The sequence below is a fragment of the Nesoenas mayeri genome (assembly GCF_963082525.1).
Source record: "Nesoenas mayeri genome assembly, chromosome: 7".
Lineage (NCBI taxonomy): Eukaryota > Metazoa > Chordata > Aves > Columbiformes > Columbidae > Nesoenas > Nesoenas mayeri.
The window spans coordinates 7,439,157-7,466,887 of record NC_137551.1 but is presented as its reverse complement, the minus strand read 5'-3'; the positions used below and the strand labels follow the sequence as shown (position 1 = coordinate 7,466,887).

The window sequence follows — 27,731 nt, the reverse complement described above, 5'->3', positions numbered from 1 at the left end:
GATATTTTTATATTATTGTATACTTTCCCATTGCAAGCCTCAAATTTCACAGTATACAACTAGAGTGACAGTTTTCAAACACTGACAAATGAAATGTTCTGTACTTGTTTATTTACCCTCTGCTTTCTCTCCCAAGTCACTCTTAGCCTTCTGACTTCATGTGTTATGTTTGAAGGGTTCAGAGAAGCAAAGATGCCTGTGACTGGGTTTTACTGCTCCGAATAGAGGAGGAATTCTGGAGCTCGCCTGTGGAACAGAAACCATCCTGCATTCACCAAGCACTTCTCATCTGAATAAGACAATAATTTACGAAGCTTAAGCTATTTCTTCTTACTGTATGAGCAGGAAAACTATGGATTATCCCCACTTAAATACATATTGAATAACTAATTTCTGCTACAGACAGGGATTCTGACCTTGGCACATCATTCACCACGAGAGTCAGCAGGATCGGTGCTGAAAACAGTAACCTCTTTCCCTACCTTCACTGCTGAGTGGCACGTTAAGAAGCACGGGCATCTATTGCTTCAAGTATCACTCTTACCTTTGTTGGTATCAGAAGAATACATTTGAATGTTTCCAGCGGTGGCACAGCCAGAACTTCCTGCAGCCTCCTCTTCTGAGAAAAGATGAAGCAGTCCATTTCAGCAAAATACTATGTTTTTATGTGTACGAACAGTTCTGCATGAAGTGTAAAGCTGGTGTGTGGAAGTGGATTAGCTGAGGCATCAGGGAGTATCCATGTCTGGACCTGCCAGATCACAAGCTTGTCAAGAGTATCTGGATTGGGTCACACTGTGGAATGTCTTGCCCAGCGTCCTGCCCTGGGCAGCGGCTGATAACAAGGTGGCACGGGACAAAACAAAGGAAACAGTGCACATGGGTGCTAATCCTTCCCACTTCTATCCTCCTGGTCACCTGAAGTTTTGGATCAACTGCACGTAGCAATCTCTGTGGCCCACATAAGGACATGTCCTCAGACAGCCTTTGGGATCAAGTGCTTGTAAACAAGCACTGAGGAGGAAGCTGGAGGAGCTGGCACCTTCCCATGGTGGCTCAGACAGGTGCTGGAGCCGTGGGGAGCCAGCTGGCCGCACCGCTCTGCCGGGAAGGGAGGCTCCAGCCCGGCTGACGGGCTGTGCCCTGAGGTGACCCGCTAGCACGCAGCCGGGCCTCGGGGGGCTCCGTCCCACAGCAAATGAGCAGCCTCTAGGGCAGCAAGGCCTGTGCCAGGCGACTTCAATGGGTGAAACAAATGTTTTGATAGGTCCTACAGCATGACGTAAGCGCATGGGGAACACAAGGAAAAGGTGAAGGTGAGGGGCACGCATCCCAACTTGCCTTTCCCGCTGGAGTTGGTCACCGTGCTTTGAAGGGAGGAGATGAGCAGGGGAGAAAGGGTGGTTATTGCATTCTTAACTGGTTATATCTGTTCCTATCTCCGTCGTGTGCGGGTCCCACGGGTGTTGCGCAAAGGCCGCCTTCGCGCGTCAGCCTACGGGCAGCCGGCACTGCCGCGGGACGGCGGGGGACGAGCCGCCGCGACCGGGTGGGGAACAGCCGGCACCTGCGGGCAGGAGCCGCGGGCCCCTCCTGACAGTGGGGCGCTGCCTACAGCCCCTCCCGGCGCGCATTGTCCCCGGCACCGGACCCAGCCACGGTGAACACCCACCGGGACCCCCTACCCGCTCCTCCTGCCTCCGGGCGGGACCGAACCCAGGATCCCCGCACCGCCCGCCGCGCCTGGGCCCGCGCGGCCGCAGGGGTGCATGCGCGCAGCCTCCGAGCCAATGGGGCGGGCGGAGGCGGAGCCGCGGCCATTCGGGCCCGGCCGGGGAAGGGGACGTACTGCGGCCGCCGCGATGGTCTCCTGGATGATTTCGCGGGCTGTCGTGTGAGTACTGGGCTCGGGGGAGCGGGCAGCGAGCAGCTCTGGCACTCGGCGGGGCATGGGCACTCCCGCGGCTTCCCGCGGCGGTGCCGGCAGGGAGGCGGCGCCCCTTCCCTCTTTCCCTTCTGTCCCCCTCAGCCGGTGCCTCGCACGCCCGTTGAGCTGCCGTTGGGCTGCGGGCAGCCCGGCGGTCTCTGCGCCCCGGCACGGCTCGGCCTCGCTGCTCCCGCCGCAGGTGGGGAGGCGGGGCGGCTCCCTGCGTTGCGGCGGGGCCCGTACCGTGCGGAGCCCGACCTGTGCGGGGCGAGGAGGCGGGCGGGTGCCTAGGCCGAAGTGCCGCCGTCCTGCGCCAACCGACGGCTTAGAGGTGCCGTGTCAAAGCAAACCGCAGCGCTTCTCGGAATTTAATGGTTTCAAAGCGTTCTGCCGGCCCTCCCCACCCCCGAAAGGAGTGAGGTAGCGGGAGCGGTGTTCCTGCCCAGGAGCGGCCCTGGCCTGGCTGCGGTTGAGCTCTCCTTGTGCTCCCAGAACCAGCACCGGGCTCTCGGTGGGCACAGGTTGTGTCTGCTGGTTGCACCGCGTGTCTCTCGCTCTAAGTGTGTGTTTTCTATGGGTATGGAGTCAAGAAGGTCAGGCTGCTGGTGCCTGTCGCACATACATTGTGAGCCTTGCTTGTAAATTGATCCAAATTAACCTGTACGATCTAGTTGGTAACTGTTTTTAACTTGTGGCAGAGCAGAGAGGGCTAGGAGGACTTTACAGTGTGAAATGGAGGTCCTTGGTAAGTATAGGTCATCAGCAGATGAAGAGAGAGACTGGACTGTTATTGTGTACCCATGTTTCTAATGCTGAGTTTTTGGCAACCAAAGGGACAAACTTTCTTAGATGAAAAGCATCATCTTGCATGTTGTCCAGTTTCTATTTGAGAAAGAGTAAACTCTAGTGCAACTTCCAGTCCTTTTCTTAGGTGATGTATTGTTCCTTCATGAAACTGAGGGGTAATTTTGCTCTTTTGAATGTGAACAGTATTTTGTAATAAACGTTGAGTAATATTTGAGCAGCTGAGTCTTCCTTATGCTCCTTGCTGAGTAGCTCTGTGTCTGTGGGGACCTCGGTGCTTAGTGTGTCGCCTGAGTTGAGATTTGCTGTGTGCCTCTTTGCTGGGCAAATTAAGTGAATCTGCTCACAAAGCAGTGCAACAAACATCTGAGTTAGTGCAAAATATGTGACAGGAGTGTGTGACCCAAAGCAGGGCATAATAGGATTCCCCTGTTTTGTTGGTAACAAACATCCCCCTTAAGCCATCTGCTGTAACTTCATCTGAAGCCTTCTCATGCTGCCACGTGTATTTTCCTGCTGTGCTCTGGTCACCTAGATAAGTAGCAGTCCTTGTCCTTCTCCCCATCCTCCCTGAGAATTGTCAGGTAACTGAAACTTGCAAAGTAGAGCATCGTGTTCCAGGGTTGGCAAAGGGCGACACTGGTTTGGAATAGAGAGGCTGTGGGCAGAGTTGCTGTTTGTGCACTCTGTCAGTGTGGTCTTCCCAGGGGCAGTATGCAGCACTAGAGGGGAGAGGCATATGTTTACTGTCTGTATGTCACATGTAGTTGCTGAACCTGCTTCTGCTTTTTTACGTAAAAGCGCCAACGAGAGAATTTTTATTTTAACAGCAACTTGGACTGTGTCGGTTGTAAGGGTAATGTCAGTGATGCTGAGCACCTCGATTTCTAATGACCGGATTCTTGTGAAGTTAGTTATGGATTGCTAAGGGTAGCATTTGCGTTTTGAGGATTTAGTCTTCTATGAGCCTAACCAATAGCACAGGGAATGAAGATAATAGCTACTGCGATCCATAGATTTATTGCAAGAGGTGATAAAGGACAATGTATTTTGTGGTTCTACGTAGTTTGGTTTTCTGGTTGCTGTTGGTCACTCATTCATGTGCCCTAATTATTTTTGCTAAAAAGGGAGTCCTTAATAATATTTATAAGTCCTCTCCACCTTCTTGTGTCCTTGTTTCCTGGCTGTGGGACTTAAATAGTTTGCCAGTGTTCACCTTCCCAGGAATGAGAACTTGGACGGCTTCAAGACTATTGTTTAACTTTGCCTAATAGAGCAAAGTTCACATGGAAAAGGAAGGTAGAAAGCACAGGAGTCATTGTGATGTGATATATTTTAATTTCAGTGATCTTGAGACTGTACTTCTTGTCCTCTTCTCTCAGTGCCCATTATACTGTCTTCCTCTATTTGCTTTGTTTTTCTTCCTGATCTCATTCCAGATATACCTGTTCCAGTGACTTTGTTTCTCTGACTTGTGTGTCATGAATTCGGAAGGGGAATACTACATTTCCCTTAAATGCCATGAGAAGGATGGAAATATTTTTAACCACTATGTAGCTGCTAAGACCTGAGGTTCTCTCTTATGTAGTGTTTCAATTTTGGTGTGGTCACTTTTTGTTGGATATGAGAGCTATGGATATTCTACATAGTCTGTAGTAAGTTGAGGAAGCCCTGTGTTCATGTTTGGGCAGCCATCAGGAATACTTGTTGTCTTGTCTGGTGATTAGAAGGAGCAGCAGTTGTTTTAGCTGCAGCAGAATTCTCTTCAGACTGACCTACTATATTTCAGGACCAAAAGAGCAGAAAAATATTAATTTGTAGGTGTGTCACAGTGCCCTCTGCTGACTTTTGACATGTTGGACTTGTTATGACACGCATATTCCAAGCAAACTGACTTCTGATTCAGTCTGAGAGTTTGCAATTTGGGATTAATCAACTCCGCTAAAATAATTTGGTTAAAGCTTTAAGGAACCTAGGGAATGGAACTAGTAGAGAATTAGAGAATTCTTAATTGCATGTGAATTGTCTTGAAGAGTCATGCACAGGAAACAGGGAGTGGTTCAAACTCACTGCTCTACATAATAGTCTTTGGCAAAACTTTGTTTTAATGAAATCTTTTCCCTTACTATATACATGCTATTATACTTAAGCATCTAAGCATGTGAAATACCTTATGCTAAATGCACGTCCTCTCTTTTCTCTCAAGAAGCAGAAGACTTGAAGCACATAATTAAAACATCTTTTAATTTTAAAGTTTTGTGTCTATGCGGTGCTGCTGTAGTACCGATAGGTTTTTTTACTTCTAAAACCAACAAGAAGATCGTAATTTCTTTCAGAGTCTCAGAAAACTTCCCAAAGTGGGTACACTTTGTCAAGCCCTTAGTCTCTAATGGTGGGAATAGCTTTCTAAATTTGTGGCTGCCCATCTTGTAAACTTCTAATAAAGCCTGTGCCTGACTTCTAGTCTGCTTTGATTGCTCATGCTTCTCATTTGTAAGGTCTGAGCAATTGTGTACACATCAGTTGCTGAGACAGTATTTAATAGTAAACACATGGAGCACTTGTCAGTCACAGCCTGGTATGGATGAGATCAGACTATCCTCTTGTGCCAAGCAAAGATGCGAAGCATCCTAAAAACAAAGTAGATGGCCATTTTGTATTTGCAATCTGTTAAAGCAGACTGTCTGCTGTAATCTGTTAACTTTTTTCCCCTCCTCACTTAAAAATGAAAGTTCCCCCATCTGTGTTGCTTTGCAACACTCTCTCCACCCTCCTGCCTAAGTACATGCTTTGTTTTCAATAAAGTTGGTCAGCAGTCATGACTGTTGAAAGTGAGAGTTGTAGTGGTCCACAGGATGTTGTCTTTGTCTTGGGTACTAGTAGTTACTTTTCTGTCTGCTTGTACTTTCAGTACTTGCCTTCCCTACCCCCTTTTTAAAGCCTTGCGAGGAACAAAAGATGTACGAGTAAAGGATTCAGCAAGCATTCCTTGGTTCTGATACTGGATTATAACTGTAACTACATTAAGGGGGACAAAGACTGTTTGGGACACACAGGAGGTGACCTGGAGGTAGGTAGAATTAGTCTCTCTCAGCTTTTACTACTTTACAGGTTGGAGCTGTTTCTTTCATGGTAGTTTCCAAGGCATTTTCTTACTCTACTTTTAATACTTTTGTTGTTGTGGTTTGATGTTTCCAGACGTGCAGTTGCCCCCAGAATTACTAGACATCTGAGAATGAGTGGCTGAAGCCATAACAGTTCAATCAATACTGAAGCTATCAGGAATATCTGGCTTAGTGTGGTGGTGATGTTTTATGGAACTGCGTATGCTTTGTTTGTAAACCTGGATTGTGTCTTGCTTTGGAATACTTTTTTTTTTTTATTAATTAAAAGCAATAAGTACAGAAATATTCACCCTCTTATTTGCTAATCAACATGCTGTCAAACATATTGTCTTGAAACAGCTGTAAATAAGTAAGGATACCACCACATGCTGTGTGGAAGGAATAGTTACATAGGGCCTCATCCAGTCAGAAGGGCTATTTATGGGAGAGTTTCTTTGACTCTTTGTAGCCTGCTCTTCTCCTGGCAACATAGTTCTAGCTGAAGTTTCGGGGACCTTGAATGCTGTTGGATGCTGAATGCCTTCTGATATCCTTCCACTTTAAAGGCCTATAAATTGCTGCTGCACCTGTGGGGAAAAATGAGTTGCTGTCGTAGTGTTAGTGACTGGGATGGAGAGATGTGCTGAAATGCCTGTCTCACCACAGAACTGTGAAGATTCAGTCATCATGTATCAGTTATCCTTGGCAATACATGCTATGCTTAAACAGATCTTGCTGGCCTGTTGCTAGGAGGGGCCATCCTGCCCTTCATGCTCTCCTCGTTCTCCACTTTCCACAGGGTCCACAAATTGTGTGGCCACACAGAATCACAGAATGTTAGGGATTGGAAGGGACCTGAAGAGATCATCTAGTCCAATCCCCCTGCTGGAGTAGGAACACTTAGGAACACTCTGATTGTTTTGTCAACCCGAGGGAAAATTAGTGTGCTTGAAAGAGGCTAATCTTCTGTTAGTTGCAGCGAACTGTACCAGCTCATGCTGCTGTTGTGTAGTTGCTAGGTAAGTGCTGTGTTGAGAATGAAAAGCTGCAGGACAAAACCAGCATTGTTTTTGGCATCAGTGTGTTACTAGGCTGGTTAAAGTGTACTCTGAAACTGCATTCTTCACTTGCACATTGCTGTTTATTCTTCCTTGTAGTGAAACTAGTTCCAGTAATAACAGTGCAGCTGTTCTAATCAAACAAGGTGTCAGATTTTTTTAAAGGATCTTAAATTTTATAGCTTGAAATCTGTAAGCAAATGTAAGTCTAGGGATTAAGTGTATTGTCTGTGTGAAAGTTTAAAATCATTTACATAATTGAGCAATGTAGTCATCAGAGCACTTCTACAGTTCAACTTCTCAGTTTGGCAATCCTAATATGTACAGCAAAAAGTGTCTGCTTGCTGAACTTGACTTGTAATAGCTATCCTGTAAGTTAGTTCAATGCAAAAGGCCTACCTCTGACAATTAGAAGCGTCCTCACTGCCTGTCTGGTGCACCTTTCTTTAAATCAATGTTTGCTATGCAGTCTAGCTGGTTTTTTCTCTCCTGTGTTTGTGGGATTGTGTAGATGCAGAGCGTGTGTGGTCGGTGTTCACAGCCTATGGCAGGCGGGTGGACTAAAGCTTGCTCAAAACAGATGGAGCACAACTAGGGCTGTACTGTGGAGTGTGACATTCTTACTTAATGATCTTGGCATGTGCTCTGCTACAAAACGTGCTGAAATCCACATCTGTGTGCTATGCGTTGTAGATAAAGATATACCAAGAACTGCACGGTCTGGCACAAAAGGATATTTCTAATTAAAATAAACAGTCTCCACTCCTGCATGTTCCACAAACCAATGTCTGCTTCAGCTAAGCATATTTTAGGCTCTTGAGCATTTCTGCAACCTAGATGAAATGGCTTGTCTTTCTTGGTTATTTTGTATGTAGAGCCAACTCTTGATATGCTCATATAAGGCTGAGGAAGATCCCAAGCCAAATTATGATATTTTTAAAAAAAAGTTGCCTCGGCTCAATACTTTTTCATCTTTGATAAGAAATTAAAAAAAAAAAAGTAAAAACATATCTAGCAAAACTCTGTTCTGATGCTTCATCTGTAAAAAAGCTTTTTGACCATTTTTATTGTGCCTTTGAAATTTTGGAATTTCAAAATCTGTACTATTATGTGAAAAGTATGAGGTTTTTAGAGACAAAAATACTACAGCTGAAAACGATGCAATCTCTGTGGATCTGTAGAATTTTGAAGACCTGCCAAACTGGATTGTAACAATTTACTACTGGAAAATGAGGTGTGTAGAATCTAGGTGGGAAAGATTATTGGAGGTTTTTGCTGAGCTGTCTGCCTTTAAGCATGACAGGCCTTGGTGGCACTAAATAACCAGTCTGATGAGATGCTTTTGAATGTGGGGGAAATAAAATAACCCATAGTGGCTAACTCTATATTGAGCCTTTTGCCAGCCAGCACTGTTACTTTCCAGTTCAGTTTATCACTGACAAAATAGTAGGGCATTATTTGTCTGTTGTGTTTTATAGCTAGTCTGCAAGCATTGACATGGAAGTAGGTTTAACTAAATGAATGTTTTCTTTTTGATTATCATATTTGAAATATTGCTCACATATCCTGAGGACAGTTGGAACTGGCATGAGATGTTGAAAACTAAGTACAATTTCCTTCAAAAGCCTTTAACCCAGCATTTAAATGCAAGGGTTAACAAAGTTGTTTTTTTTTCCCTGAAGTGAGAAGTCTGACATAGTGCTTTACTTTCTTCTGCTAATAAAGCTGTTGGAATTTGCAGCGCTTAAAGGGGAAACTCAGAAAACAGTTTGTGCTTGTGCCTTCCTACCACTGCCTGGTTTTGTTATTTTGTTCCCCCACCCTGTTTTTTAACTCATTGGTCAAAGCCATGGAAAGGAGAGTGTGGAAAATGGTCACTAGCCTAGAGACATCTTGATTGGTTTTGATAGTATAGTAGCATTGCCTTAAATTGTAATGTTAAGAGAAAATTAATTATTTGTATTTGTGCTCTTATTATTTGCTTTTGTCTGCTATTTTTTTTTCCTAGACTAGGACATTGTCCTATAACGTGTGGTTTCCCTTATGCCTAAAAACATGTCTAGTGTTGCTCAGTTGAAGTGTATTTACTATTAGGCTGTATTAAAAGCCAGAGAAGAAGCTTGACGTATTCACATTTTTCAGTAGCAAACAGCTTAAAGGTTATTTGGAAGACAATAAAACCACAGAAACATACATGTTTTAAATGACTGCCTTGGCAGTCTCTAGTTTGCCATGGATGCAGTATTAGCAGTGTTGGTTTTACTATTCTACATATAGAACTTTGAGTGCTAGTTTTTTTTGAATAGAAGTTAACCTAGATTGCTCAAGACAATATGGAATTTCCATTTGTATAAAGAGGATAATGTGGATCAGGCAAACTACTTTGCATTTGGCAAATGACCTTTCTGAAAAGGCACACTTATATTGCCTCTGTATCTTCTGATTTCTTAGCCTGTTTAGGTGTTAACAGAATTTTTCTCTCAAAATCGAACCTTTGGTTAATTAACATAGAGTGCATTATCTGTTTTTAAGAACAGAACCTACCCCTCAAACTACTTTACTAGTGCACTGGGGTTCAGAAGGGAGGAAATTAAGTCATCTTTTAGCATGTGGTTTGTTTTTTTTTTTTACATTAAGTTACTAATGCAACTACATGAATAAGTTTGGTAGAGATTCTGCACATTGTCAGTTTTTGACTTGCTGTGTAACGGCATATTCACAGAGTTCTCTAAGTACCAGTTATAATTGAGGAAACATGTATACATTGGAATGACAAGTCCAGATATTATCTCAACAGTATTTGCCAAATGCAAATTTCATAGAAGAAGCCTTTTCCTGTGCATAATGGGGAAGTTTGGTATTTGATTGCTTTGGGAGGCTTCAGAAATTCTTCTCTGGGTCAAAAGATAAACAGATTTTTTTGGAAATCAAAGACCTTAAGGCAAAAATTGAGATGTAAGTAACTGCTGATGATTAAAATGAAAGCTGTCTGGGCAAGAGAATAAGACGGGCTGTTTTTTACTTCAAGAATTGCTGTTGTGTGGTTACACTTCTTTCTTTGCACAATGTTTTCTCTCTTTGTAGTGTTTTCTTGGGAGAGGCAGGACCTTGAGGCTGGTCTGCAGCAACATCCTTAGGTTCTAGGGTGTGTAATGATTAAGTAGGAGTTTTCTGGGCCTTTGGGTTATGAACTTCACTTTTTTGTCTAAAATTAGCCAGCTAGATTGATATTGCATGTAGTGTGGCCTGCAGCAGTGTTGGACACTTTTTTTTTGTTCATTTAAAACCAATCCACATGAGTAAGTATGGTTACATGCAGTGTGGTTTGCAGCAGTGTTGGACACTTTTTTTTTTCATTTAAAACCAACCCACATGATTAGTGTATGGTTACATGCAGTGCGGTTTGTCTTTCACTTAAAATGGCTCAAAAATAAAATGTGGTTTTCCTTTGAATAAGCAAAAGCAATTCTTAGTTGGGACCACTCCTATTTTAAATGTTAGTTTCCTATAGCCAGTTATTTTGATGCTCCAAAAATGCTGGGAGAAGGTCCTGTCTTAGAGTAGCAAGCAATGGCATGGTTGTGGATTTTAACTTGTGAGATTCTTCAAAGTCCTAAGCAGACCAATGTAAGGTGAAAAAGCAAAGGTGACAAGATAAGAACCTGAGTGGAAAGACATTTTTTGTTAATTATGTGGCATTCTGAGGTATTAGAGGAAATGAGTATAGACTGTGAGTGATGGGGGAGGCCAGGATGGGGAAACTCCAGAGTAGTGGCTGGCTTTAAAGCACCTTCCAAAGCTGAAGAAAGCTTTAGATTCCAAAAATGGTTGAGAAGGAGCGTGACTTTATAGTCTTGAAAGAATGTAAACTTATTTTCCTATAACATTGAAAATAAGTACAAGATTACTGAACTTCTGTAATTTGAATGTTGGAGATGTCAGGTCACTTTTTCCTCATGCAGCTGCTGATAAAATAGATAAAATATGATTGAACACTTTGATACAAATGTTTCTCCCCATCTTAAGCAGCTGAGACTCAAATGTTTTTATTGCGCAATTATTCACGGGCTTCCCATCATGACTTGCATAGCTTGATTGAAGGTAATATAACTTAGGGTAAATGTGTCCAAGTTAATGCTAACAAAGAAAAAGCTGGCCTTGGATCCTTTCACACAATGACAATTTTCTTTTTCCAATCACTGAAAGAGGTTACTGCCACTTAAAATACTGAGTCGTCTTGCTTTGGGAATTAATATCACTCCTTAATGTATCTACTTTAAACAATAAGTAGACTCGCTGTAATGAGAATGTGTTTTGCTGGGTTTTTTGAGGGTTTTATTCTGGAGATGTGGTGTTTGTGTATTTTTTACAGCATTTGTTTTAGTTTGTTTCTATCATCAAATGCAGAAATTTTGTCAATTAATTAGTATTGTTATTCTTCAGCTATGCTATTTTACTGCTGCTTTTCCAATTTTGTATCGGATAAGAGGTCATCTTCATATGCAAGTCTGATTCTTACCTGGTCTTTTCATCAGAATTGGAATCTTTGAGGTCTCAAAGAGCTGAAGCTCTGACTGTTAAACATTTCAAAAATGTGCAGGAGTTGGCAGTACCGAGATGATAGTATTTGCTTTATTCTTTTATGCCAGTTTTAGTGCTCCAGACATTCATCTTTCTTTGCTTGTTTCAAAATTCACTGTGGCATGGAGCAGAGAAACCTTTGAGAAGAAGTGACCACTGACTCTGAGTTAGTCTAAGTTGTTATAATGAACAATTTTTCATTGTACCAGTTAGATTAAAATGGAAGGTGTTTGCAAGGTCTCTCCTGGATTTTTCTAGAGTATCCTTGATATGAAGGACTTTTATACAGAAATTAAGACCTAATTAAATAATTGTAGGAGCTTCCAAAATTATTGTGAAGATACTAGACATGAAGCTAGGAGTAGTGTAGGTAAATAAGACAGCAAGTGATTTTTTACTTAAATTTATCAAACCAAACAAACTAAGTATGAATTGTCTATGTGACTTTAAACCATATGGGAAAACTGAACACCTCGTTCTTGAATTTGTAATGTTCGTGTTAATCTTGTTCAGCAGTTTATCTGCATTAAATTAGTGATGTCATTTAGGAGCTCATCAGAATTATCCTAAATTGAAAGGACCACGTTTCTTGTGAACAGTGTATGTGTAGATTGTAGTACCTCCAAGAGTAGTAAGTGTAAAGAACTTTTTCAAAAACAAGGAAGCTCATAAATGTGTTTCTCTGTCAATTACCTTTATTATGTAAACTCTTTTAAAGCATAATCACCTAAAATGGAGTTTATGCTATGCGACAGTTTCTCTGGACATCCAGGTAGGTATCAGCTTTCATCTTTAAACTTAGAAAATAGTTGTGGTCTTACTTGTGTTCTTGCTCGCCTGCTCCATGGCAATACTCTGTATTGAAGGCCCTTCCGTGTTTGCTTTTCATCACGTGGAAGTGTTATAGATGCATCTTGTTTCAGTTCCTTGGTGTAGGTGGTTGGAAATTATGAGCTCACTTGCTGACTGTTCTGCACACGTGTGGAGCTTAGTAAGTCTGTAAACAGGAAATGGTACAGGGATGGTCAGGACGCTATTACAGCAGTGGTTAAACATGTATGTTAAAATAAAACTATGAATAGGTAAGCATGCAGAGAAGTGACTAAGAGTTCTATAACAATTTTTGTTCCTACTATGTTGTCTGTTTTGCTTTCTAGTACTAGCTTTGGAATTCTCTGTACTCCTGGGTTTGTTGGGCCTTTTGACTGTATATTTTGAACAGGTTTTGAGAGCTGATGGTTTGGTGGTGTATTTTGTGTGTGAGTCCTTTTTTTTTTTAATTTTTATTTTTTAAATGGCATAGTGGTAGTATTTCCAGGCTTAAACCCTCCTGTTAAAATATGCCTAGGCTATCCAGCAACACAAGAAAATTTGGTCAGTTTTGGACACCATCTCCAAACATAGGCATAGAATCTTCTTGTGAGATAGATATGCAATATCTTCTCCCCAAGGACTTCTGCACTGTATGAGATCTATACATGAACAAGAGGTGGGTTGTTTCACAAGGTTTGTGGACCAATACTGGCCTGTCAACTCTGAGAGTGACTAGGAGAGCTGCGCTGTTAGAGTACTGATGCAGCTTGTCCATGTGAAAGTGTTTCTGGGCTGACTCCGTAGTGAGAACAGCCTGGATTTTCCTTTGAGAGTTGCTTTTCAGCAGTACCTTGTTCCAGGCTGCCCAGGCCCCCGAGAGAGGGCTGGTAGGACACACATGCAGTAGCTTTGTTGCTGGGAGGGTGGTACTTGTGTTAGGGAAATCTTGCTGGCCAGCTGAACTGGCCTAACAGGCTGCAAGCTGTATGTAGGTTGTGAGTTGGAAATTCAAGGTTAATTCTCACTGAAGGAAGTAATGCATCTAATGTGTGTTCAGGTATCAAATTAACTGTTAATTAAGACCACTTTCTGATCTTTATTGTGTTATGTAGGGTCTTGTAATAGCAAGTTAGGACAATTAACAGGCAACCGTGAAAATGCTATGAAAGTTTCCAGTGCTTTCAGCTCTTTTTGAGCATAAGGAGGAAAAAAAAGGGGGTTGGGAAATTCTGAGCAGTATGCATTTATAGGTGAATTTTGCTTAAGGTAATGGCAGGAAAGGAAAATCCTTATCTTAGACTCAAATTTCTCTGCAGAGAAAATGGTTTAAAGATTGGAATGTTCTCTTGGTGTATAAATCTTGTTTTCCCTGAGAGAATCTGGTGAGCCTGTGGAAATAAGTGATGAGTCTTACTGATGTATCTTGACTGTAAGTATGCTAGTACTTCACATAGATTCCAGCACAACGTTCCCCTTAAAGAAGATAATTTCTTTCTGATTTTTTTTTTTGTATGCTCTCTTCAGACTTCTTTCAAGATTCAGACAGGGCTGTTTCTGTGTTGAGAGAACTTGAAGAGTATCTGGTAACAGGTTCCCTATTTTGAGTGAGTCAATGAAGTAGAATTCTACAAATGCAAGTGGATAGGATAAACATAATGGCGACTGGAGCTCTGCATTGGAAAAAAGGCTTAATTATCTCCTATCAGTCTGCTTGCAATTGTTATATTTAGGACTTCAATAAATGTTCCTGACATAGGAAAGTCTTACTTTCTAGTGGGATTTGTAGGGAGGTCACTTTTCCCATTAAAACCTTAAGGTGATTTTTTTGATTGCTTGAGTAATTGCATTACTTTTAGTGATGTTGTGATTTGGAAGAATCTGGGAGCTACTTTGGAGAATTCCAGCTTGCTAAGTTGGAAGGTTAATAGCCTTGCTGTGCTCAAGAATGTGCTTTATTAAGATCTGTCAGTGCTTCTGGGTATATTCTTTAACTGTTAAGACTTTATGGCTTTTGTGGATATTGTCTATATAAGAATGCTGTGAAGATTTTAACAGACCTGTTTCTGATCGCATTCCTTCCTTTTGGTAACCATAGTCTGCTAAAGAAGTTGCTGAATTTGAGGTTTGCTACTGTTAGCAGACATGTTATTTTAATAGGCTTTATGGGATTTCCCCTGCTTCTTGCTCAAGGTGGAGAGTGGAACAAAAGGTAGGATATAACGTGGTGTGAGGTTCAGGAGCTTATCTGCATGCTCTCCTGTCCCTGTAACAGACTAGCATTTTGGTTCAAGTGTATCTTTGTAATTGTTTGAATACACAGTCTTTTAATGTAGATTGTTATTGTTAGTGTTGTATATCTGAACGTTGTCTGGTAACAAAATGGAACTAAATTCTGTCAGGTGCTGGATAGGAAGACTGTTTGTGTAGTGCCTTTCAAAAACATTCAGGACAAAAATGCCAGTGTGAACTTTTGTTTGTCTAGACATGTAAAAAAACTAGGAGATAGCTGGCTTAGTCTAGAACTTACTACCCAGTTGTAACCCTCCGGCATGTTGGTGGGCATGACTGAGTGTCTTGCTTTTTCTATTTAATTGCGGGTTTTTTTCCTGAATAGATTTCTTACAGATACTTGTTATGCCTTATTTTGAGCATGAGGGTACCACACGGAGATGTGCAGCAGTTAGAACTTAGTTCATAACTCATTAGCCTTACTGGTTTACAGCTTAAAAAAAAAAGGGGGGGGGGATGTGGAATCCAAACTGCTGATCCTTTATGGGAATGGCTTACATTAATGGCTTATATGAGTAGCATACAGTCTAAGCAAAAATGGTCATGCTTTTCTGGTGTGTGCTGATTGAAAACTCAGTGGACACATTGTTAAGGAATATGGCCATATCTGCCTTTTTGATGCCAAGAATAGCCAGCCAAGCACTTGAGCGTTGTTCTTCAGACTGGATTTCATTCTGCTGTTTCGTTTCCATTAAAAAACTTCCTTTCAAAAGAAATCTTGCTCAAACTAAACTTGCTACCTGTAACACAGAATAGTAATTTTAGTTCATATAGAAGCAACATAATACTAACAACATGAGACATAGTTTTTGCATAGCTGCTGCAGCGCAGGTAAGGATTTCAAGCCATGTACAGAGCTGGGAGTCAGCTGCGCTACTTCTGGTGTCTGACCGGCTCACAGAAAAGCTTGTGAGTGTATGTGACAGGAGTGGAAGATGCTCCTGTCATAACTTGCGGGTAAAGAGTATTATTGGGAAGGGGAACTGGGCATGGGCAGCAAAGTGAGGAAGTGTATCAGGTATTTATATTTGCTTCCATGGTTTTGTGTAAGTGGGGAGGATTCTTTTATTCCTCCACCTGCCAAATGCTTTCAAGTGATCCTTCAGGATGTAGACCCGTATTTCCACTGTAGATGCACACGGAAACAAATGCCCGGCTCTGCAGCAGTCTGTGCCGAGACCATCAGTCTGTCAGTGGGTGGACAAATTGGTGTCATCCCTGTTATCAGACTTGTTAAGGAAAGGGAGCTTAGCACATGGCATTGGCTCCAAAGTATCCTGCATGGCTTTCACTGTAAGGGAACACTTGTGGGCCTTGTCTTTCTGCATTTCAGAGGAACAAAAGAATGAAGTGCCAAACACTGTGCCTTGCTCCCAGCAATTCTTTGGCAATGTTCTTTCGAGGTCCTTTCCATTCCCTAACATTCTGTGATTAATTCACGGTTGGTTTAACGGCATAGTGTTGTGGGCATCTGGCTGCAGGTAGTCTTTTTGGGTGACTTGGTGGCTTTTGTTTGTATGTTTGTGTTGGTTTTTTTTTTTTTTTAACATTACATTCAGAGTTGTTTACTATGCAGGTAAAATATGCTCAATGCGGAGCAATGCGAGTACAGGTGACTTTTTTTTTCATTTATCAGTCAAATGCAAACTCTCTTGAGAAATAAATTCTCATATAGTTGTGTGCTTTAAAGCTATTCAGATTGTAAGACTGTGGATAATGTGATAGAGGCAGTAGGTTATATTTGTTTTAATACAGCTATATGGATACACAAATATATTACTTTATTCAGATTTCAAGGCTTTTTTCTTTTTTTGCTTTGTCTTTTGATCTTGATCTCCTAGTATATTTGCGAAACATTTCTCTGTCTGTAGAGGAAGTGGCTGTACCAAAACAGGAATGCTACATTCATTGCTGAGTGTAGCTGAAAAACTGAAATAGCTGAAGGTGTACAACTGGCAGTAAAATGACATTGGTAAGCAGGATTATCCGTATACCTACTAGTAAAATAGAGTAAATGACATCGCGCTCGGCTGAAATCTGTTTCCATCTATGGAAACTGGCTTTGTCTTTATCTGCTACATTAGTGCAGTGTGCTGACATCCTGTGTGAAATACAAACTGCACTTGATAAACATAACACTTAAGCTTCTAAATTTGCAAAACCTTGGAATAATTGGGCAGATCCTTGAAGTGTATTGTGTAGTTACTGTAGAATTACACACTTATGCATAGCAGTAAGTGTTGCTAACAGCTTGAGATTTTGCGGGATATCGATGCAAACATGGAAACTATTAGAAAATGCTTGTCTCTTGTAGCTCTGTGTCAGTGATACTGATTGTGCCCAGGCTCCCTGCTGCCCCTGTTCTATGTGCTGCTGCTTCAGTCAGCTTGCAGTGATCTCTTTTATGCCTGGATACTAATCTATCATGTATAGATTGAGGCTAGAAGTGAATTTGCTGACCTTCAGCTACACTCGCTGGTGACAAGTTGGCTTTTCTACTGTTAAATTGCCTGGTAGCTGTCACTAAGATTAGATGACTTTGCCCGTGTGAAGGGAGTTCGTGATGCCAGAGTTGGCAGCATCATCGTGGCACACTTAAAATGTCAGCTCTGGCTGGAAGGAGATAAAAACTTCACAGTACTGCTTCCTGTTGTTACTGTCTCAGTGTGCTGGTGTTTTTCAGTTTAGTTCTATCGACTCACTTCTAGTGAACAAGTGGCAGTCTCTTCAATGTTACAGCAGTATTGAACACTAATAAGTAATGAGATATTGTGGTGCAGAGTTTCTTCTCCTTTGGTTTTAAAAGTGTGTTCTAGAGGAATTCTTAAAAAGAAAAAAGTGAGTACCAAAAGAGGGATTTTTTCCAACTCCTGATATCACCAGTATTGAGTAACATAAAGATTCACTAGTTGGGGAAAACTAGCTTCTGTTATTGTGTTTGCCTTGCGCTAGTGTTCTCATTTAACTTGAGGTTGTCTTTAGCTTTGTGGTCTTACTATTACTGTAATAAGCTTTTTGCTTGAAGATCGTTTCCAAAGCAGTGTTCTCAGAATTCTGTTTTGTCCCAATTCTTGTTTCTACCAGATTTTGGATAAATTGCTGTTTGAATTAAGAAATACATTGTGGGTTTTTTTTAAGTAGATGTGGTGCTACTTGACAGAAAACTGAGTGGAAAAGGATAGACCAAAAATCTGTTACTTGAAAGATGCAAACTGTTTCTCTTTCATATGCTTCATAGCAAGAAATTTACATGTGTGGGCTACTAGTAGCTATTTAAATAACTGGACTATTTTTTGAGAATTTGAGAGAGGTGCATAGCCAACCAGTAACTGCTGGCATATAAAAAAGCAGCCATCTGCCAGCTGGTAGTGGTTATGATGTTCAGGAACCTCTTCTGTGTTTCTTCTTTGAACAAAGAAATTTCTGCCCCTATAAAGTCTGTGTTATGTTATTAGGATTAACGAGACTTTCCTTATCTCTGATACTTAATGGTTGTAAATTCAACCACAAGAACAGGGAAAGGTGGGAGTCACTAGCACTGATGAGTTACTGAACAGGGTGTTCCACAGGGACAAAATGAGAGGAAGAGCTATTGTCTGCAGAACTTCATCAAAATGAAGGGTGTTTGGCCTCATATTTCTTCTGTTTCCAGGTCTCCTGTTATTTGGGTGAGGTGAGGTTTTTAACTTGTGCAGTCAGGCTTTTCTCCTAGTTGGGAGTAAAACCGTTCTGGGTTTTTTTTTTTGCTGTTGCTCTTCTTGGCTTTAGGATGAAAGGTCTTCGGATTGTAGCAGAGCTGTATTTGGACAGGCTTCCACAGATTAGTATGCTGGACTGGAATTCATGTAGTCTGGACTCTTTCAAAAGGCAATTCAACATCTGAAACGTGTAGGTAAGCTCTGCTGCATTGGAGTAGCAGCTTGCCTATACATATTAAAAGAGCTTCAGTATCCATGTTCTGTTAACTCCAGTTCAGCATGAATTGTGAAATTCTGAGCATCTAGATCCAGGTTTTAAACTACTGCTATAGTACAGCAGTTATGCTTTGTTTTAAGTGATCTGCATTGTACGATCTCTTCCTGCTACAGAGGAATCTGATCTCATGAAGAGCTGCTTGAAGTGCCTTTAGCTCCTCTGCAGCTATCAGCCATTAACAATCCTGTGGTATGGATAAAGGCTGAATGTACACAAAGACTACAGACATGCCCCAGAAGATCTGTTCAGATCTAGTCTTGTGTTGTGGAAATCAACGAAGCCTAGAAAAGACCTGTACGTGATTAACTAGCTTCGACTCTTACTTACAATCAGGTTGTAAATATTTTTGTCCTAAATGCAATTAAACCCAATTATTTTACTTTGAGCCGCCTTTGTTATTTTTAAAGATAAGAAAATGGTTCAATGTTTGAGGATTTTTCTCAAGGTGAGTTTTATAATTAAATTATGAGGAAAATATATACATATTACGCACTGGGGAGGGGATGGGGATGTAGATGTGAGATTTATACATTTGACTGTGTCTGGCTTTGGGCTTTTTAGTGCAAGAATTATGTTTATTTGAGAAAGTTCAGTGGAGGCCACTAAGATGGTCACAACACATGACTTGTGAGGAGAGTCTCAATGAACTGGGCTTATTCAGCAAGAATTGAGGGGGCTTTGGGCAGACTTGTTGGCAGTCTTGCATAACTTTTGGAGGTTGCAAGCAACAGGCCCATTCTCTTGCTGTGCTATTCAGTCAAGAGAGACATAAACTTCTGGTCATAAACTTCTGGTTCTGACTGGATATAACTAAGACTTTGCACTAGGAGGCTCGTTAAGCATTGGAACAGGTTGCCCAGAGAGGATGTGAAATCTCTTTGTAAGTCTCCAAGACCTGACTGGCTGAAGCCTGAAGCAGCCTGGTCCAACTCTGATGCTGACTTTGGTTTGAGCAGGAGATTGGACTAGATGACTATGCAAGGCCCCTTTCAAACATGAAGGGTTCTGCAATTATGCCTGCATAATTTTGTTCTTCCCTCTCACTTGTGGTGTTTATAGCTTAACATTAGTACCTCTGCCAGTATCCCCTTGTCCCTCCACTAGGCTTCCTTCCACGGGTAGCTTTATGTTTGTCTTCTGCTAAAGATGAAGAAACTCAGTGTGGTAGCTGTGATGTTGAAGAAAGTGCCTTTGCTGTTAACAATTCTATGTATTTTTTCACTTGTGTACTATATGCTAACTGTTGGAGATGACTTGAGTACTCTAAATTTGCTTCCTACCAAGCAGAAGACTTCTGCCTACATAGCAGCGTGCTGCTTGGAACTGGTGAATATCAAACAGATTGGATTGATGTCTTGTATACTAGGAAGGTTCTGTGGTACTCTTTGCAAATAACATCTCTGAGAAGATGAAGGCTCTTGGAGTAGTTGCTTAAAAAAACAAACAAAAAAGTAAATTGGGCTGCAAGTTCTTAGAATTCTTTCCTGGGTCTAACAGTAAAGCTTGGTAGTGCTGTGCAGTCTTCTGCAGTGGCTTTGTAGGTAGAATCACTTATTTAAAGCTACCTGACACAACTATAAAACCTTTAATTTTGATTATTTACTTTGGCAAACTTCAACCATTTGAGTTGAAATTTTACATGCCAGATCTATTCCAGGTGGGCTCTTATTAAAAGAAACAGATGGTGTGTCATCCTCTGCCCAACTGTGAGAAGTTAAATTACATAAGAGTTCTGAACTGTCTTAGAATATCTCTGGATATCCCTACAAGCATGAATTTCTCCCACATAACCATCCTGAGCAAGTTTTAAGTGATGTTGCAGAGATGTAGCCAGACTTCTCTGTAATTGCTGCTGTAGGCCAGCTGGAACAGGCTTTACCAAGTGTAACAACCTGGTGAAATAAAATTATGGAGCTGTTGCGTTTGTCAAGGAGACGGCAACTATTGCTGTTTAGTTTCTCAAAGAACTGTTGTGCTAGTCTGTGGCCAAGACTCTTACTAGAACGTGTTGTGTTGTTACAAGTTGTATTAGGGTAGACCTTTTTTCTGGTCCTGCTCTCAGCACGCGTTGCTTGGCACCCTCTCACCCTGCTCTGCACCTTACTTTTGATGAATTTTAGCAGAAATTGACCCAAAATGGATTAATTCCCACTTGCTTGCATTTCCACGTGTTGCTGTTGCAGAGTTCTAGCAAAAGGAGATGGAATTATGTAAGTCATCTTGTTGTCTTAAAATTGCTTTTGAAGAATCTTGTAGTAATCTGATAAAAGTAGATGATTCTCATTGCCAGCCAATAGTTGTTAGAGGTTCTTTAAGTGTGACAGCACTGCCAATGCGGAAACAGTCTTTTGATATGGACAGGCTGCAGGACTGGTTTTACTGGTAGCTGAACCAGAAGAGCTACTAGTTTTACATTATCTATCAGAGGCAGTCTTACAAAACTGTTTGTCTTCAGGGTGTCCAGCCTTCACTGTTCCATGTTGTTCTATTTTAGTGTATTGCTATACTTCCTCCAAGAAACCTATAACATTATGATTTGTTTTTTTCCAAGCTAGAGAACAGGATTTTTTTCGAGTTGGCTGCATTGCTCTAGTGATGTATTATCAATGTTTTGTCATCACAGTATACCAGATTCTGAATGCTCTTTTTATTTTCCAATAGGCTGCTGTTTGGGATGCTGTATCCTGCATATTACTCATACAAAGCTGTGAAGACAAAAAATGTGAAGGAATATGTAAGTAGCGTGCTGAATTAAATGCCTCTGACATACAACTGTGAAATTTTCATAATAAAAGTGCAATAAACCATATGAAAGCTTGATTCAACTCTTACTATTAGCAACAACACCTGTGTGAATCTAGTGTTAATCCCGTGATTTTGTGCTAAAGTTTTCTCAGACATTTCATAGACTTTGTTGAAATGTGTCCAACACACTATTCTGTGTACAGATATTTTTAGGGTGATTTTTAAACATAAACCTTACAAGTGTTCGCTGTATTTCAGTGAAGTTTCCAAAATAATGCACTTTTGGGCTGGGGGTAGAAAAAAAGCTTTCTAATTCTTTCAACACCTGCAGCATAAGCAATGAGTAATAGATTTTCAGTGACCACTTGAACACTAGCAGCAGTTTAGTTGCTGTTCTGTGGGGCTTGACAGGGGAGTCAAAATCTGCCTGAGAAAGAGTAGCTCTAGTTAATTTATCATTCCCCAAAGATGAGAAAAAAATGTAACCAGGGAAGGAAAAGATTTGGTTAAGGTGATGTGGAGGAAAGAAGCGCAACAGACAGAAGAGGAAAAAATGTTGCTACTGCAGTTTAGAATTAATCTGTTAAATTAGGTACTTTTTGGTGTGAGCAATGATTACCACAAGAATGTTACCCAGCTGCAGCCACAGGGAGCATTGGTCACTTCCCTGTTTTAAAAGGCAGCCTGACTTGATTTTGGCAATTAACCTGTATTCTCTCCTGAACCTTGTTCTTAATTTGGCTGCCTGACTCAGGATGGAGTCAGTGCTGTCATTTACTCCAACTCGGCAGCTGTAGCTGTGACCTCATGCTGCTCTCTGCATGGGTGCTGTCTCCACTTTGTACTTGGTTTTAGTAGCAGAATGCAGTAGGTATTATTCCTCCCCTTGTATGTCTTATATTTAGTCTGAGCACTCCATCAAGGCTCCAAAGCAGACATCATATTCATACTGCTGCTCTTTTCTGTGAACGAGGTGATGAGAGCTTATTTTTGCATATAGAGCCAGTGCCTGCCAGAGCTAAGCTTCTGGGAGAAAAAAAAAAATCATCAAAAATAGAAAAATTTCCTCTGTCTTATGCTTACTTTTACCCTGTCAAGAAAGTATATAATGCAATGAATCTATAATCTGCTTTTCCTCCATGCTCCCTCGAAAGAAATCCACAGGCTAAGTAAAGGATAGCAGTTTCAAATTCTAATAGAACAAATCACTTTAATTTAAGAGGTTACCATTACCTCCTGCAATATGTTTTCTAGAAAAATGGTGATATTTGTAGAATGTTGTGATTGTCTGGTTAGCTATGACTTAGCTGTGTTTCTTGGGCATCCTTTTTTAGAGATGCCTGTCATTTACACAAGACTTTTAGCAGGAACTGTAACCATATTTTTCTAGCTGTGTATTTTCATTTGGTGTGAAAACACTGCTTTTCAGTCACTTGTGATCTTTGAGCAGTCCCTGAACTTGCAGTTGCACACAAAGTACTCATGGGCCTGAGATGAATGGGACTCATCACAGGGACTTTTTCCTGGGCAGGGAATGACATTGATTCATTAATGAATAACCACTCCATTGCTAATTGGGTTGAGTGTCCAGATGGATCTTAGGAATGGTCCATAGTTTTCATCTGCCCAGCTGGGGTCATTTTCTCTCATGGAGAGGGTGTAGGTTTAACTGCAGCCTTCCAAATGGCTCAGCTCTGAGCACAGCTTCCTTTCCAGGGCTGTGTGGCTCTGGATCCATCTGCTTTTGTTTGCTGGATTGCAAGAGCTTTGTAAGGGTGAACATTTTTTACTTAACCACTGCTTCCACCAGTAAAAAACAAAAACCCCAAGAAAACCCCCAAACCAAAACAACAACAAGGACCAAAAACAACCACCAGAAAGTACGGATGTCTTGACGTGCTGTGTAGGTCATGATGCAGCAAACTGTTCAAAGATTATTTCTGAGGAAAAAAAGTGTTGCTGTTGGTTTTGGTAATTTAAAAGACTTATGGACCTTGATCCTAGAAATTAGGATCTGTGCCTTTGAGGAGTTTTATTTGTTCTTGTAATTACCCTGGTTTAATGGAGTTGACTATGGTCTTTGAGGAGTTTTTTCACTGTGTTACACCAAAGTGCTTGTAATAAGCATCTGAAATGTAGTTTAGAAGTCTGAAGGACCAGTCTTCTCAAATTCTGGCTTAAAAAATCCTGACTTGAAAGTATGTGCTTCAGCCAAAGCCAACAAAGATGAGCTTAACACTTGGATGATAGGAAAAAAGCTCAACAAAGCAAATCTGTAATCACCCTTTTAACATAAAAAGCATAACTCCATCAAAGCTTCTGTAACTTCATCTTTAACGGTTAAGTAGATGGTAATCTTCTGAGCAGTGGCAAATATGACTTTTTTTTTTTCTTCCCATCTGGTATGAAAACCACTGTAAGTCACTCAGGTTCCTTTTCAAGAATACCTTCAGTACCTAATGCATTAGTGGTACTAGAATATAATCTGTGTTTCTGAGCATCTTTGCCCAGAGTTTAGCAGCACTCCTGGCAGATCTCAGGTACCCTCTGCAGAGCATTTCTTACTGTTCCTAGCAGCCCAAGAGAAACTCCACTTCTACTGTTTTTCCTAACTGGGTGAATAGATGTTGATGAAGGACTGAATAGCCTGGATAAAACATATTGGGGAAAAAAAAAAAAAATCAGCCTTGCCTGGCGTATTAAAAACTGCATTGCATCATACTTAGGGTGATGGGGCAAGGGTGGATGTTAGTTTTGTTTTTATTCAGGTGTTGACTCTGGTTCATGGAAGGGTCACCAGTCTAAATGTCACATGGCCTGTCAGAGATGACTTCAGCTGTTGTGTCGGTTTGTCTTAGTTTATTCAAGCCTGAAATATCTAAATCCTCTGAGAGACTGAAGTGAAGAATGCCATCACATGACTGACTTGCTTTTGAAATTGAAATGCAGAAAGGCATTTAAGATAAATGGGTCTCAGGTTGTGACAAATGAAGTGCTTTTAAAGCATAATGCACAGCCATGAGGCAGGCAGCAGTGCAGCATTAGCTTTTGAGTATTTATTTAAATCCACGTAAAAAAAAAAAAAAAAAAAAAAGATTACTTTAAAAGTTAAGACTAAATCTAAGCCACATCCTCTATAGGAAAGTATATATATTCCTCCTTTTGAAAGAGGGTACATGAATTTAGGACGTGAACTACTGTCTAACAAATTTGGTGTTTAATGCTTTATGGACATGCCGGAAGAGTTAATAGTCTGTGTATCACAAATGAAATGAGGTTACTGCATGTGTTTGCAGGTGATGTTTTTCTTATCTTTTATTTCTTTTTTTAAAACTGTGGGTTTTTTTTCTAGCATAGATAGTGTTGGAATTTAAAGAACATGTGGGTGTTCAGTATGAATAACCAGTGGTGGTTTGCACTGACCTATTTTGGAATTTGACCACTGATATCTTAAAGAAGACAAATGCATGGAACTATTTGTATAGCATTTATTCTGAAAGATGTAATCAGTTTAGACAACCAAATTTAAACAAATGTTCAAGAAAAATGAGCTACCTAGTTAATTTTTAGAAAACTTTTATTTTAAGAGTATTCTCTGATTTCAAAACTATCACGTATAGTGTAAATCTTAAAAACAAAAAAGTATATAGATGTAAACCCCTGAAGCATTAAGATGCTTACATGTGAACTCTTTTATTAACAAGAATCTTGCCATTCCTGGCATATGAATAGAATTACATTTCCATGAAAATGCTTTTTTTCTGCTTTGCCCTGCTGTTAATACCGTAAACTAAGCACACACATAGAATTTAACTGCAAAGCATAGCTGAATGAAGTATATTGTGAAATAAAAGCAAGGGCTACCTGCCTTAATAATGCTATCATTTGTGGTATAAACATATGGATGAGCATTGGAGAGACTGAAATATCCTTTAGTGCTGTAGTGGGAGTTGCATTTAATCCTAAACGATCATCTACTGACTCTTTGCAGTGTTTTTTTTTCTTATCACTAAAGATTCTAGAGGCAGAATCAAATCTGTGAAGCCAGCCTAGGTTAGGTTGTGACCATGGTGACCCAGCCATTTCACTTAGCTTGTCACAGCTGCCACCAGTTCTATTTATGAACAGAAAACCCTTAGGACCTTCATATAGTTTCACTTGTAACCCAGTATGTGCAGACTGAGATAGTTGGAAGTCCTGCTTTGACAGCTCAGAACTGACTGTGTAGTGTACAGTGTATTCTGTGAAAGGTGGAATCTAAATTCTTACTGAAGATGTTGTTTTTCAGGTTCGCTGGATGATGTATTGGATTGTGTTTGCTCTTTATACAGTTACTGAAACAATAACTGACCTAACAGTCTCTTGGTAAGAGCCTGCTTTTTATGAACTCTGGATGAAACTGTATTTGTTTCTCATGTTCTTTGATTTGTAATGTTTTGATTTTTATAAAGAAGTTGATAGCCCTTTTTTGAGGAAAAGATCTCAGCGTATGTGAAGAATAACATCTGTTTCCAAGTTTGCTGTACACTCTCCCTTGAAGTAAGGACTGTAGAACTTCCACCTTTGCTATAGAAACTGAACAAAGGCATGGAACTCTTCAAGGATGGACTGTAATTTCTCTGTGCAGAAATGTTTAATGCAAAACAAGTATATTAACTGTTTGCATTTCTTAAATGACAGTAGAGTAAAAAAAATAAATCTGTAAGTCTATAACTCGTGTAATTTTTCTCTAATATAACTTATTGGATGTGAAGAATCCTCTATGTTAACATGTAATTGTGTTATTTGAAGAGATCTCTTTATTATGATTAATTACTGTGCATTTTCTTACTGCAGATGTTGATTTCATGCAACCTTTAACTTGTCTGTAGGTTTCCACTGTACTATGAACTGAAGATAGCTTTTGTTATTTGGCTCCTTTCCCCATATACTAGAGGGGCAAGTTTAATCTACAGAAAGTTTCTCCACCCACTTCTTTCTTCTAAAGAAAGGGTAAGAAATAACTTCTCATACTTTTAATGCCTTATACTGAAATACTGTTGCTAGATACACAGTAAAAGCAGATCAGCGTGTTATCGGTCTGCAGGCAGCATGAACCCAAGTTCAGAGACAAGTGCATTTGACTCTCCATGTACGTTCTTCTGTTTAACTGGCATGAGCAGATATTGTACTTCTTTCTATTGACATGAGATAGCTTGGTGTTCTCTGGTCTGTGCGCACTTTGGGGAGCCCAGTTGAGTGGAAGTGATGCACTTTGACTTTCTACTGAAAGAACATGTGCAGTGTGTGTAGAAGCATGAATGCAGTTTTAGCAACAGCTTTGCGTGTTAGCATTTTTTCTGGCATAACCTGATAAAAAACTTCTTAGGATAAACAACACTGACTTTTCTGGTGTGCAAACTGAAGGAGAAGAGGAGAGACTTTGTACTGAGGTTTAAGGGAAGACGAGTCTCCAACAGAAAAGAGCTAAAGGATATTTAGCTTTAGCCAAAGTATGACAGGGCTATGGATCTGCTTAGCTCTTTTCCAGTACCCTGTTTAGATCTGTGTCAAGAGTGATTAGCAAAGGTCTAAAAACCTCACACTACAGAAAATAACATTCCTAAAGGTCAGTGCTGGGCTTGCCCTTTATTAGGCAAAACAGGTAGCTGAATGATTGCCACCAATTCGAACAATAAGGTCATCTTGACCTTCTGAAGGTTGAACTATAAACTGTTTGCAACTTCATAAGCTAAAGGGATTTTTCCCTGTAGTCTGTGAGCTGTTGTGAACTACCTCGAAGCCTTTATCTTCAACTCCAGGCATTAACCACAGCTGGGGATGAATGTCATTACTGGATTGTCCTTGGTACTTAACTACATAAAAGCTCTGGCTTCAGAAGTTCCTTGTGAGCCAACTCTACCTTTCTAAGGAGCTCTCTGATTTCATCTTAAATGTTTTCTTGAAAAACTTTTGTCTGACAAGTGAAGCTTACTCTCTATAAGGTACTTGCTGTGTAGCTGCTGTGTTTCTGAGCTGGAGAAAAGTGATCTGTTTTATAGTCTTGTTTGACCAGACATAATCCTTTTTTAAATGGGAGTCTAAGTGAATGAAACATCAGGAGATAAAGGCAAGAGTAATTATTCCATTAAAAATTTTCTTAAAGATTTCTTCAGTCTTCTGTTATTGATGGAAAAACAATGCTGTGGGGTAACATGCCTCTTATGCATAGCCTTCTAAAATTTAAGTATGTTTTCCTTTTAGGAGATTGATGAGTACATCGTACAAGCCAAAGAAAGAGGCTATGAGACCATGGTGAATTTTGGAAGGCAAGGGTTGAATTTGGCAGCAACTGCTGCAGTGACAGCAGCTGTAAAGGTAACTTTCTACTTGCATTAATTGCTTAATTGATATAGAACAGTGTAATTGTGCTGAGGATTTGCCATTCCTAAACAA

The 27,731-nt window shown here is 40.6% G+C and overlaps 1 protein-coding gene across 1 annotated transcript in view; it reads left to right on the top strand.

Annotated features, from left to right (window-relative positions):
* Nucleotides 1-1,809: 1,809 nt before the first annotated feature.
* REEP3 (receptor accessory protein 3) overlaps nucleotides 1,810-27,731 on the top strand; it is a 40,401-nt gene continuing 14,479 nt past the window's right edge. Inside the window, exons 1-5 of the mRNA XM_080348047.1 lie at nucleotides 1,810-1,894; nucleotides 21,213-21,285; nucleotides 25,585-25,661; nucleotides 26,168-26,288; nucleotides 27,540-27,653. Coding sequence (XP_080204173.1) covers nucleotides 1,863-1,894; nucleotides 21,213-21,285; nucleotides 25,585-25,661; nucleotides 26,168-26,288; nucleotides 27,540-27,653 — 417 coding nt within the window. The 5' untranslated portion in view covers nucleotides 1,810-1,862. The remainder of the gene's footprint in view (nucleotides 1,895-21,212; nucleotides 21,286-25,584; nucleotides 25,662-26,167; nucleotides 26,289-27,539; nucleotides 27,654-27,731) is intronic.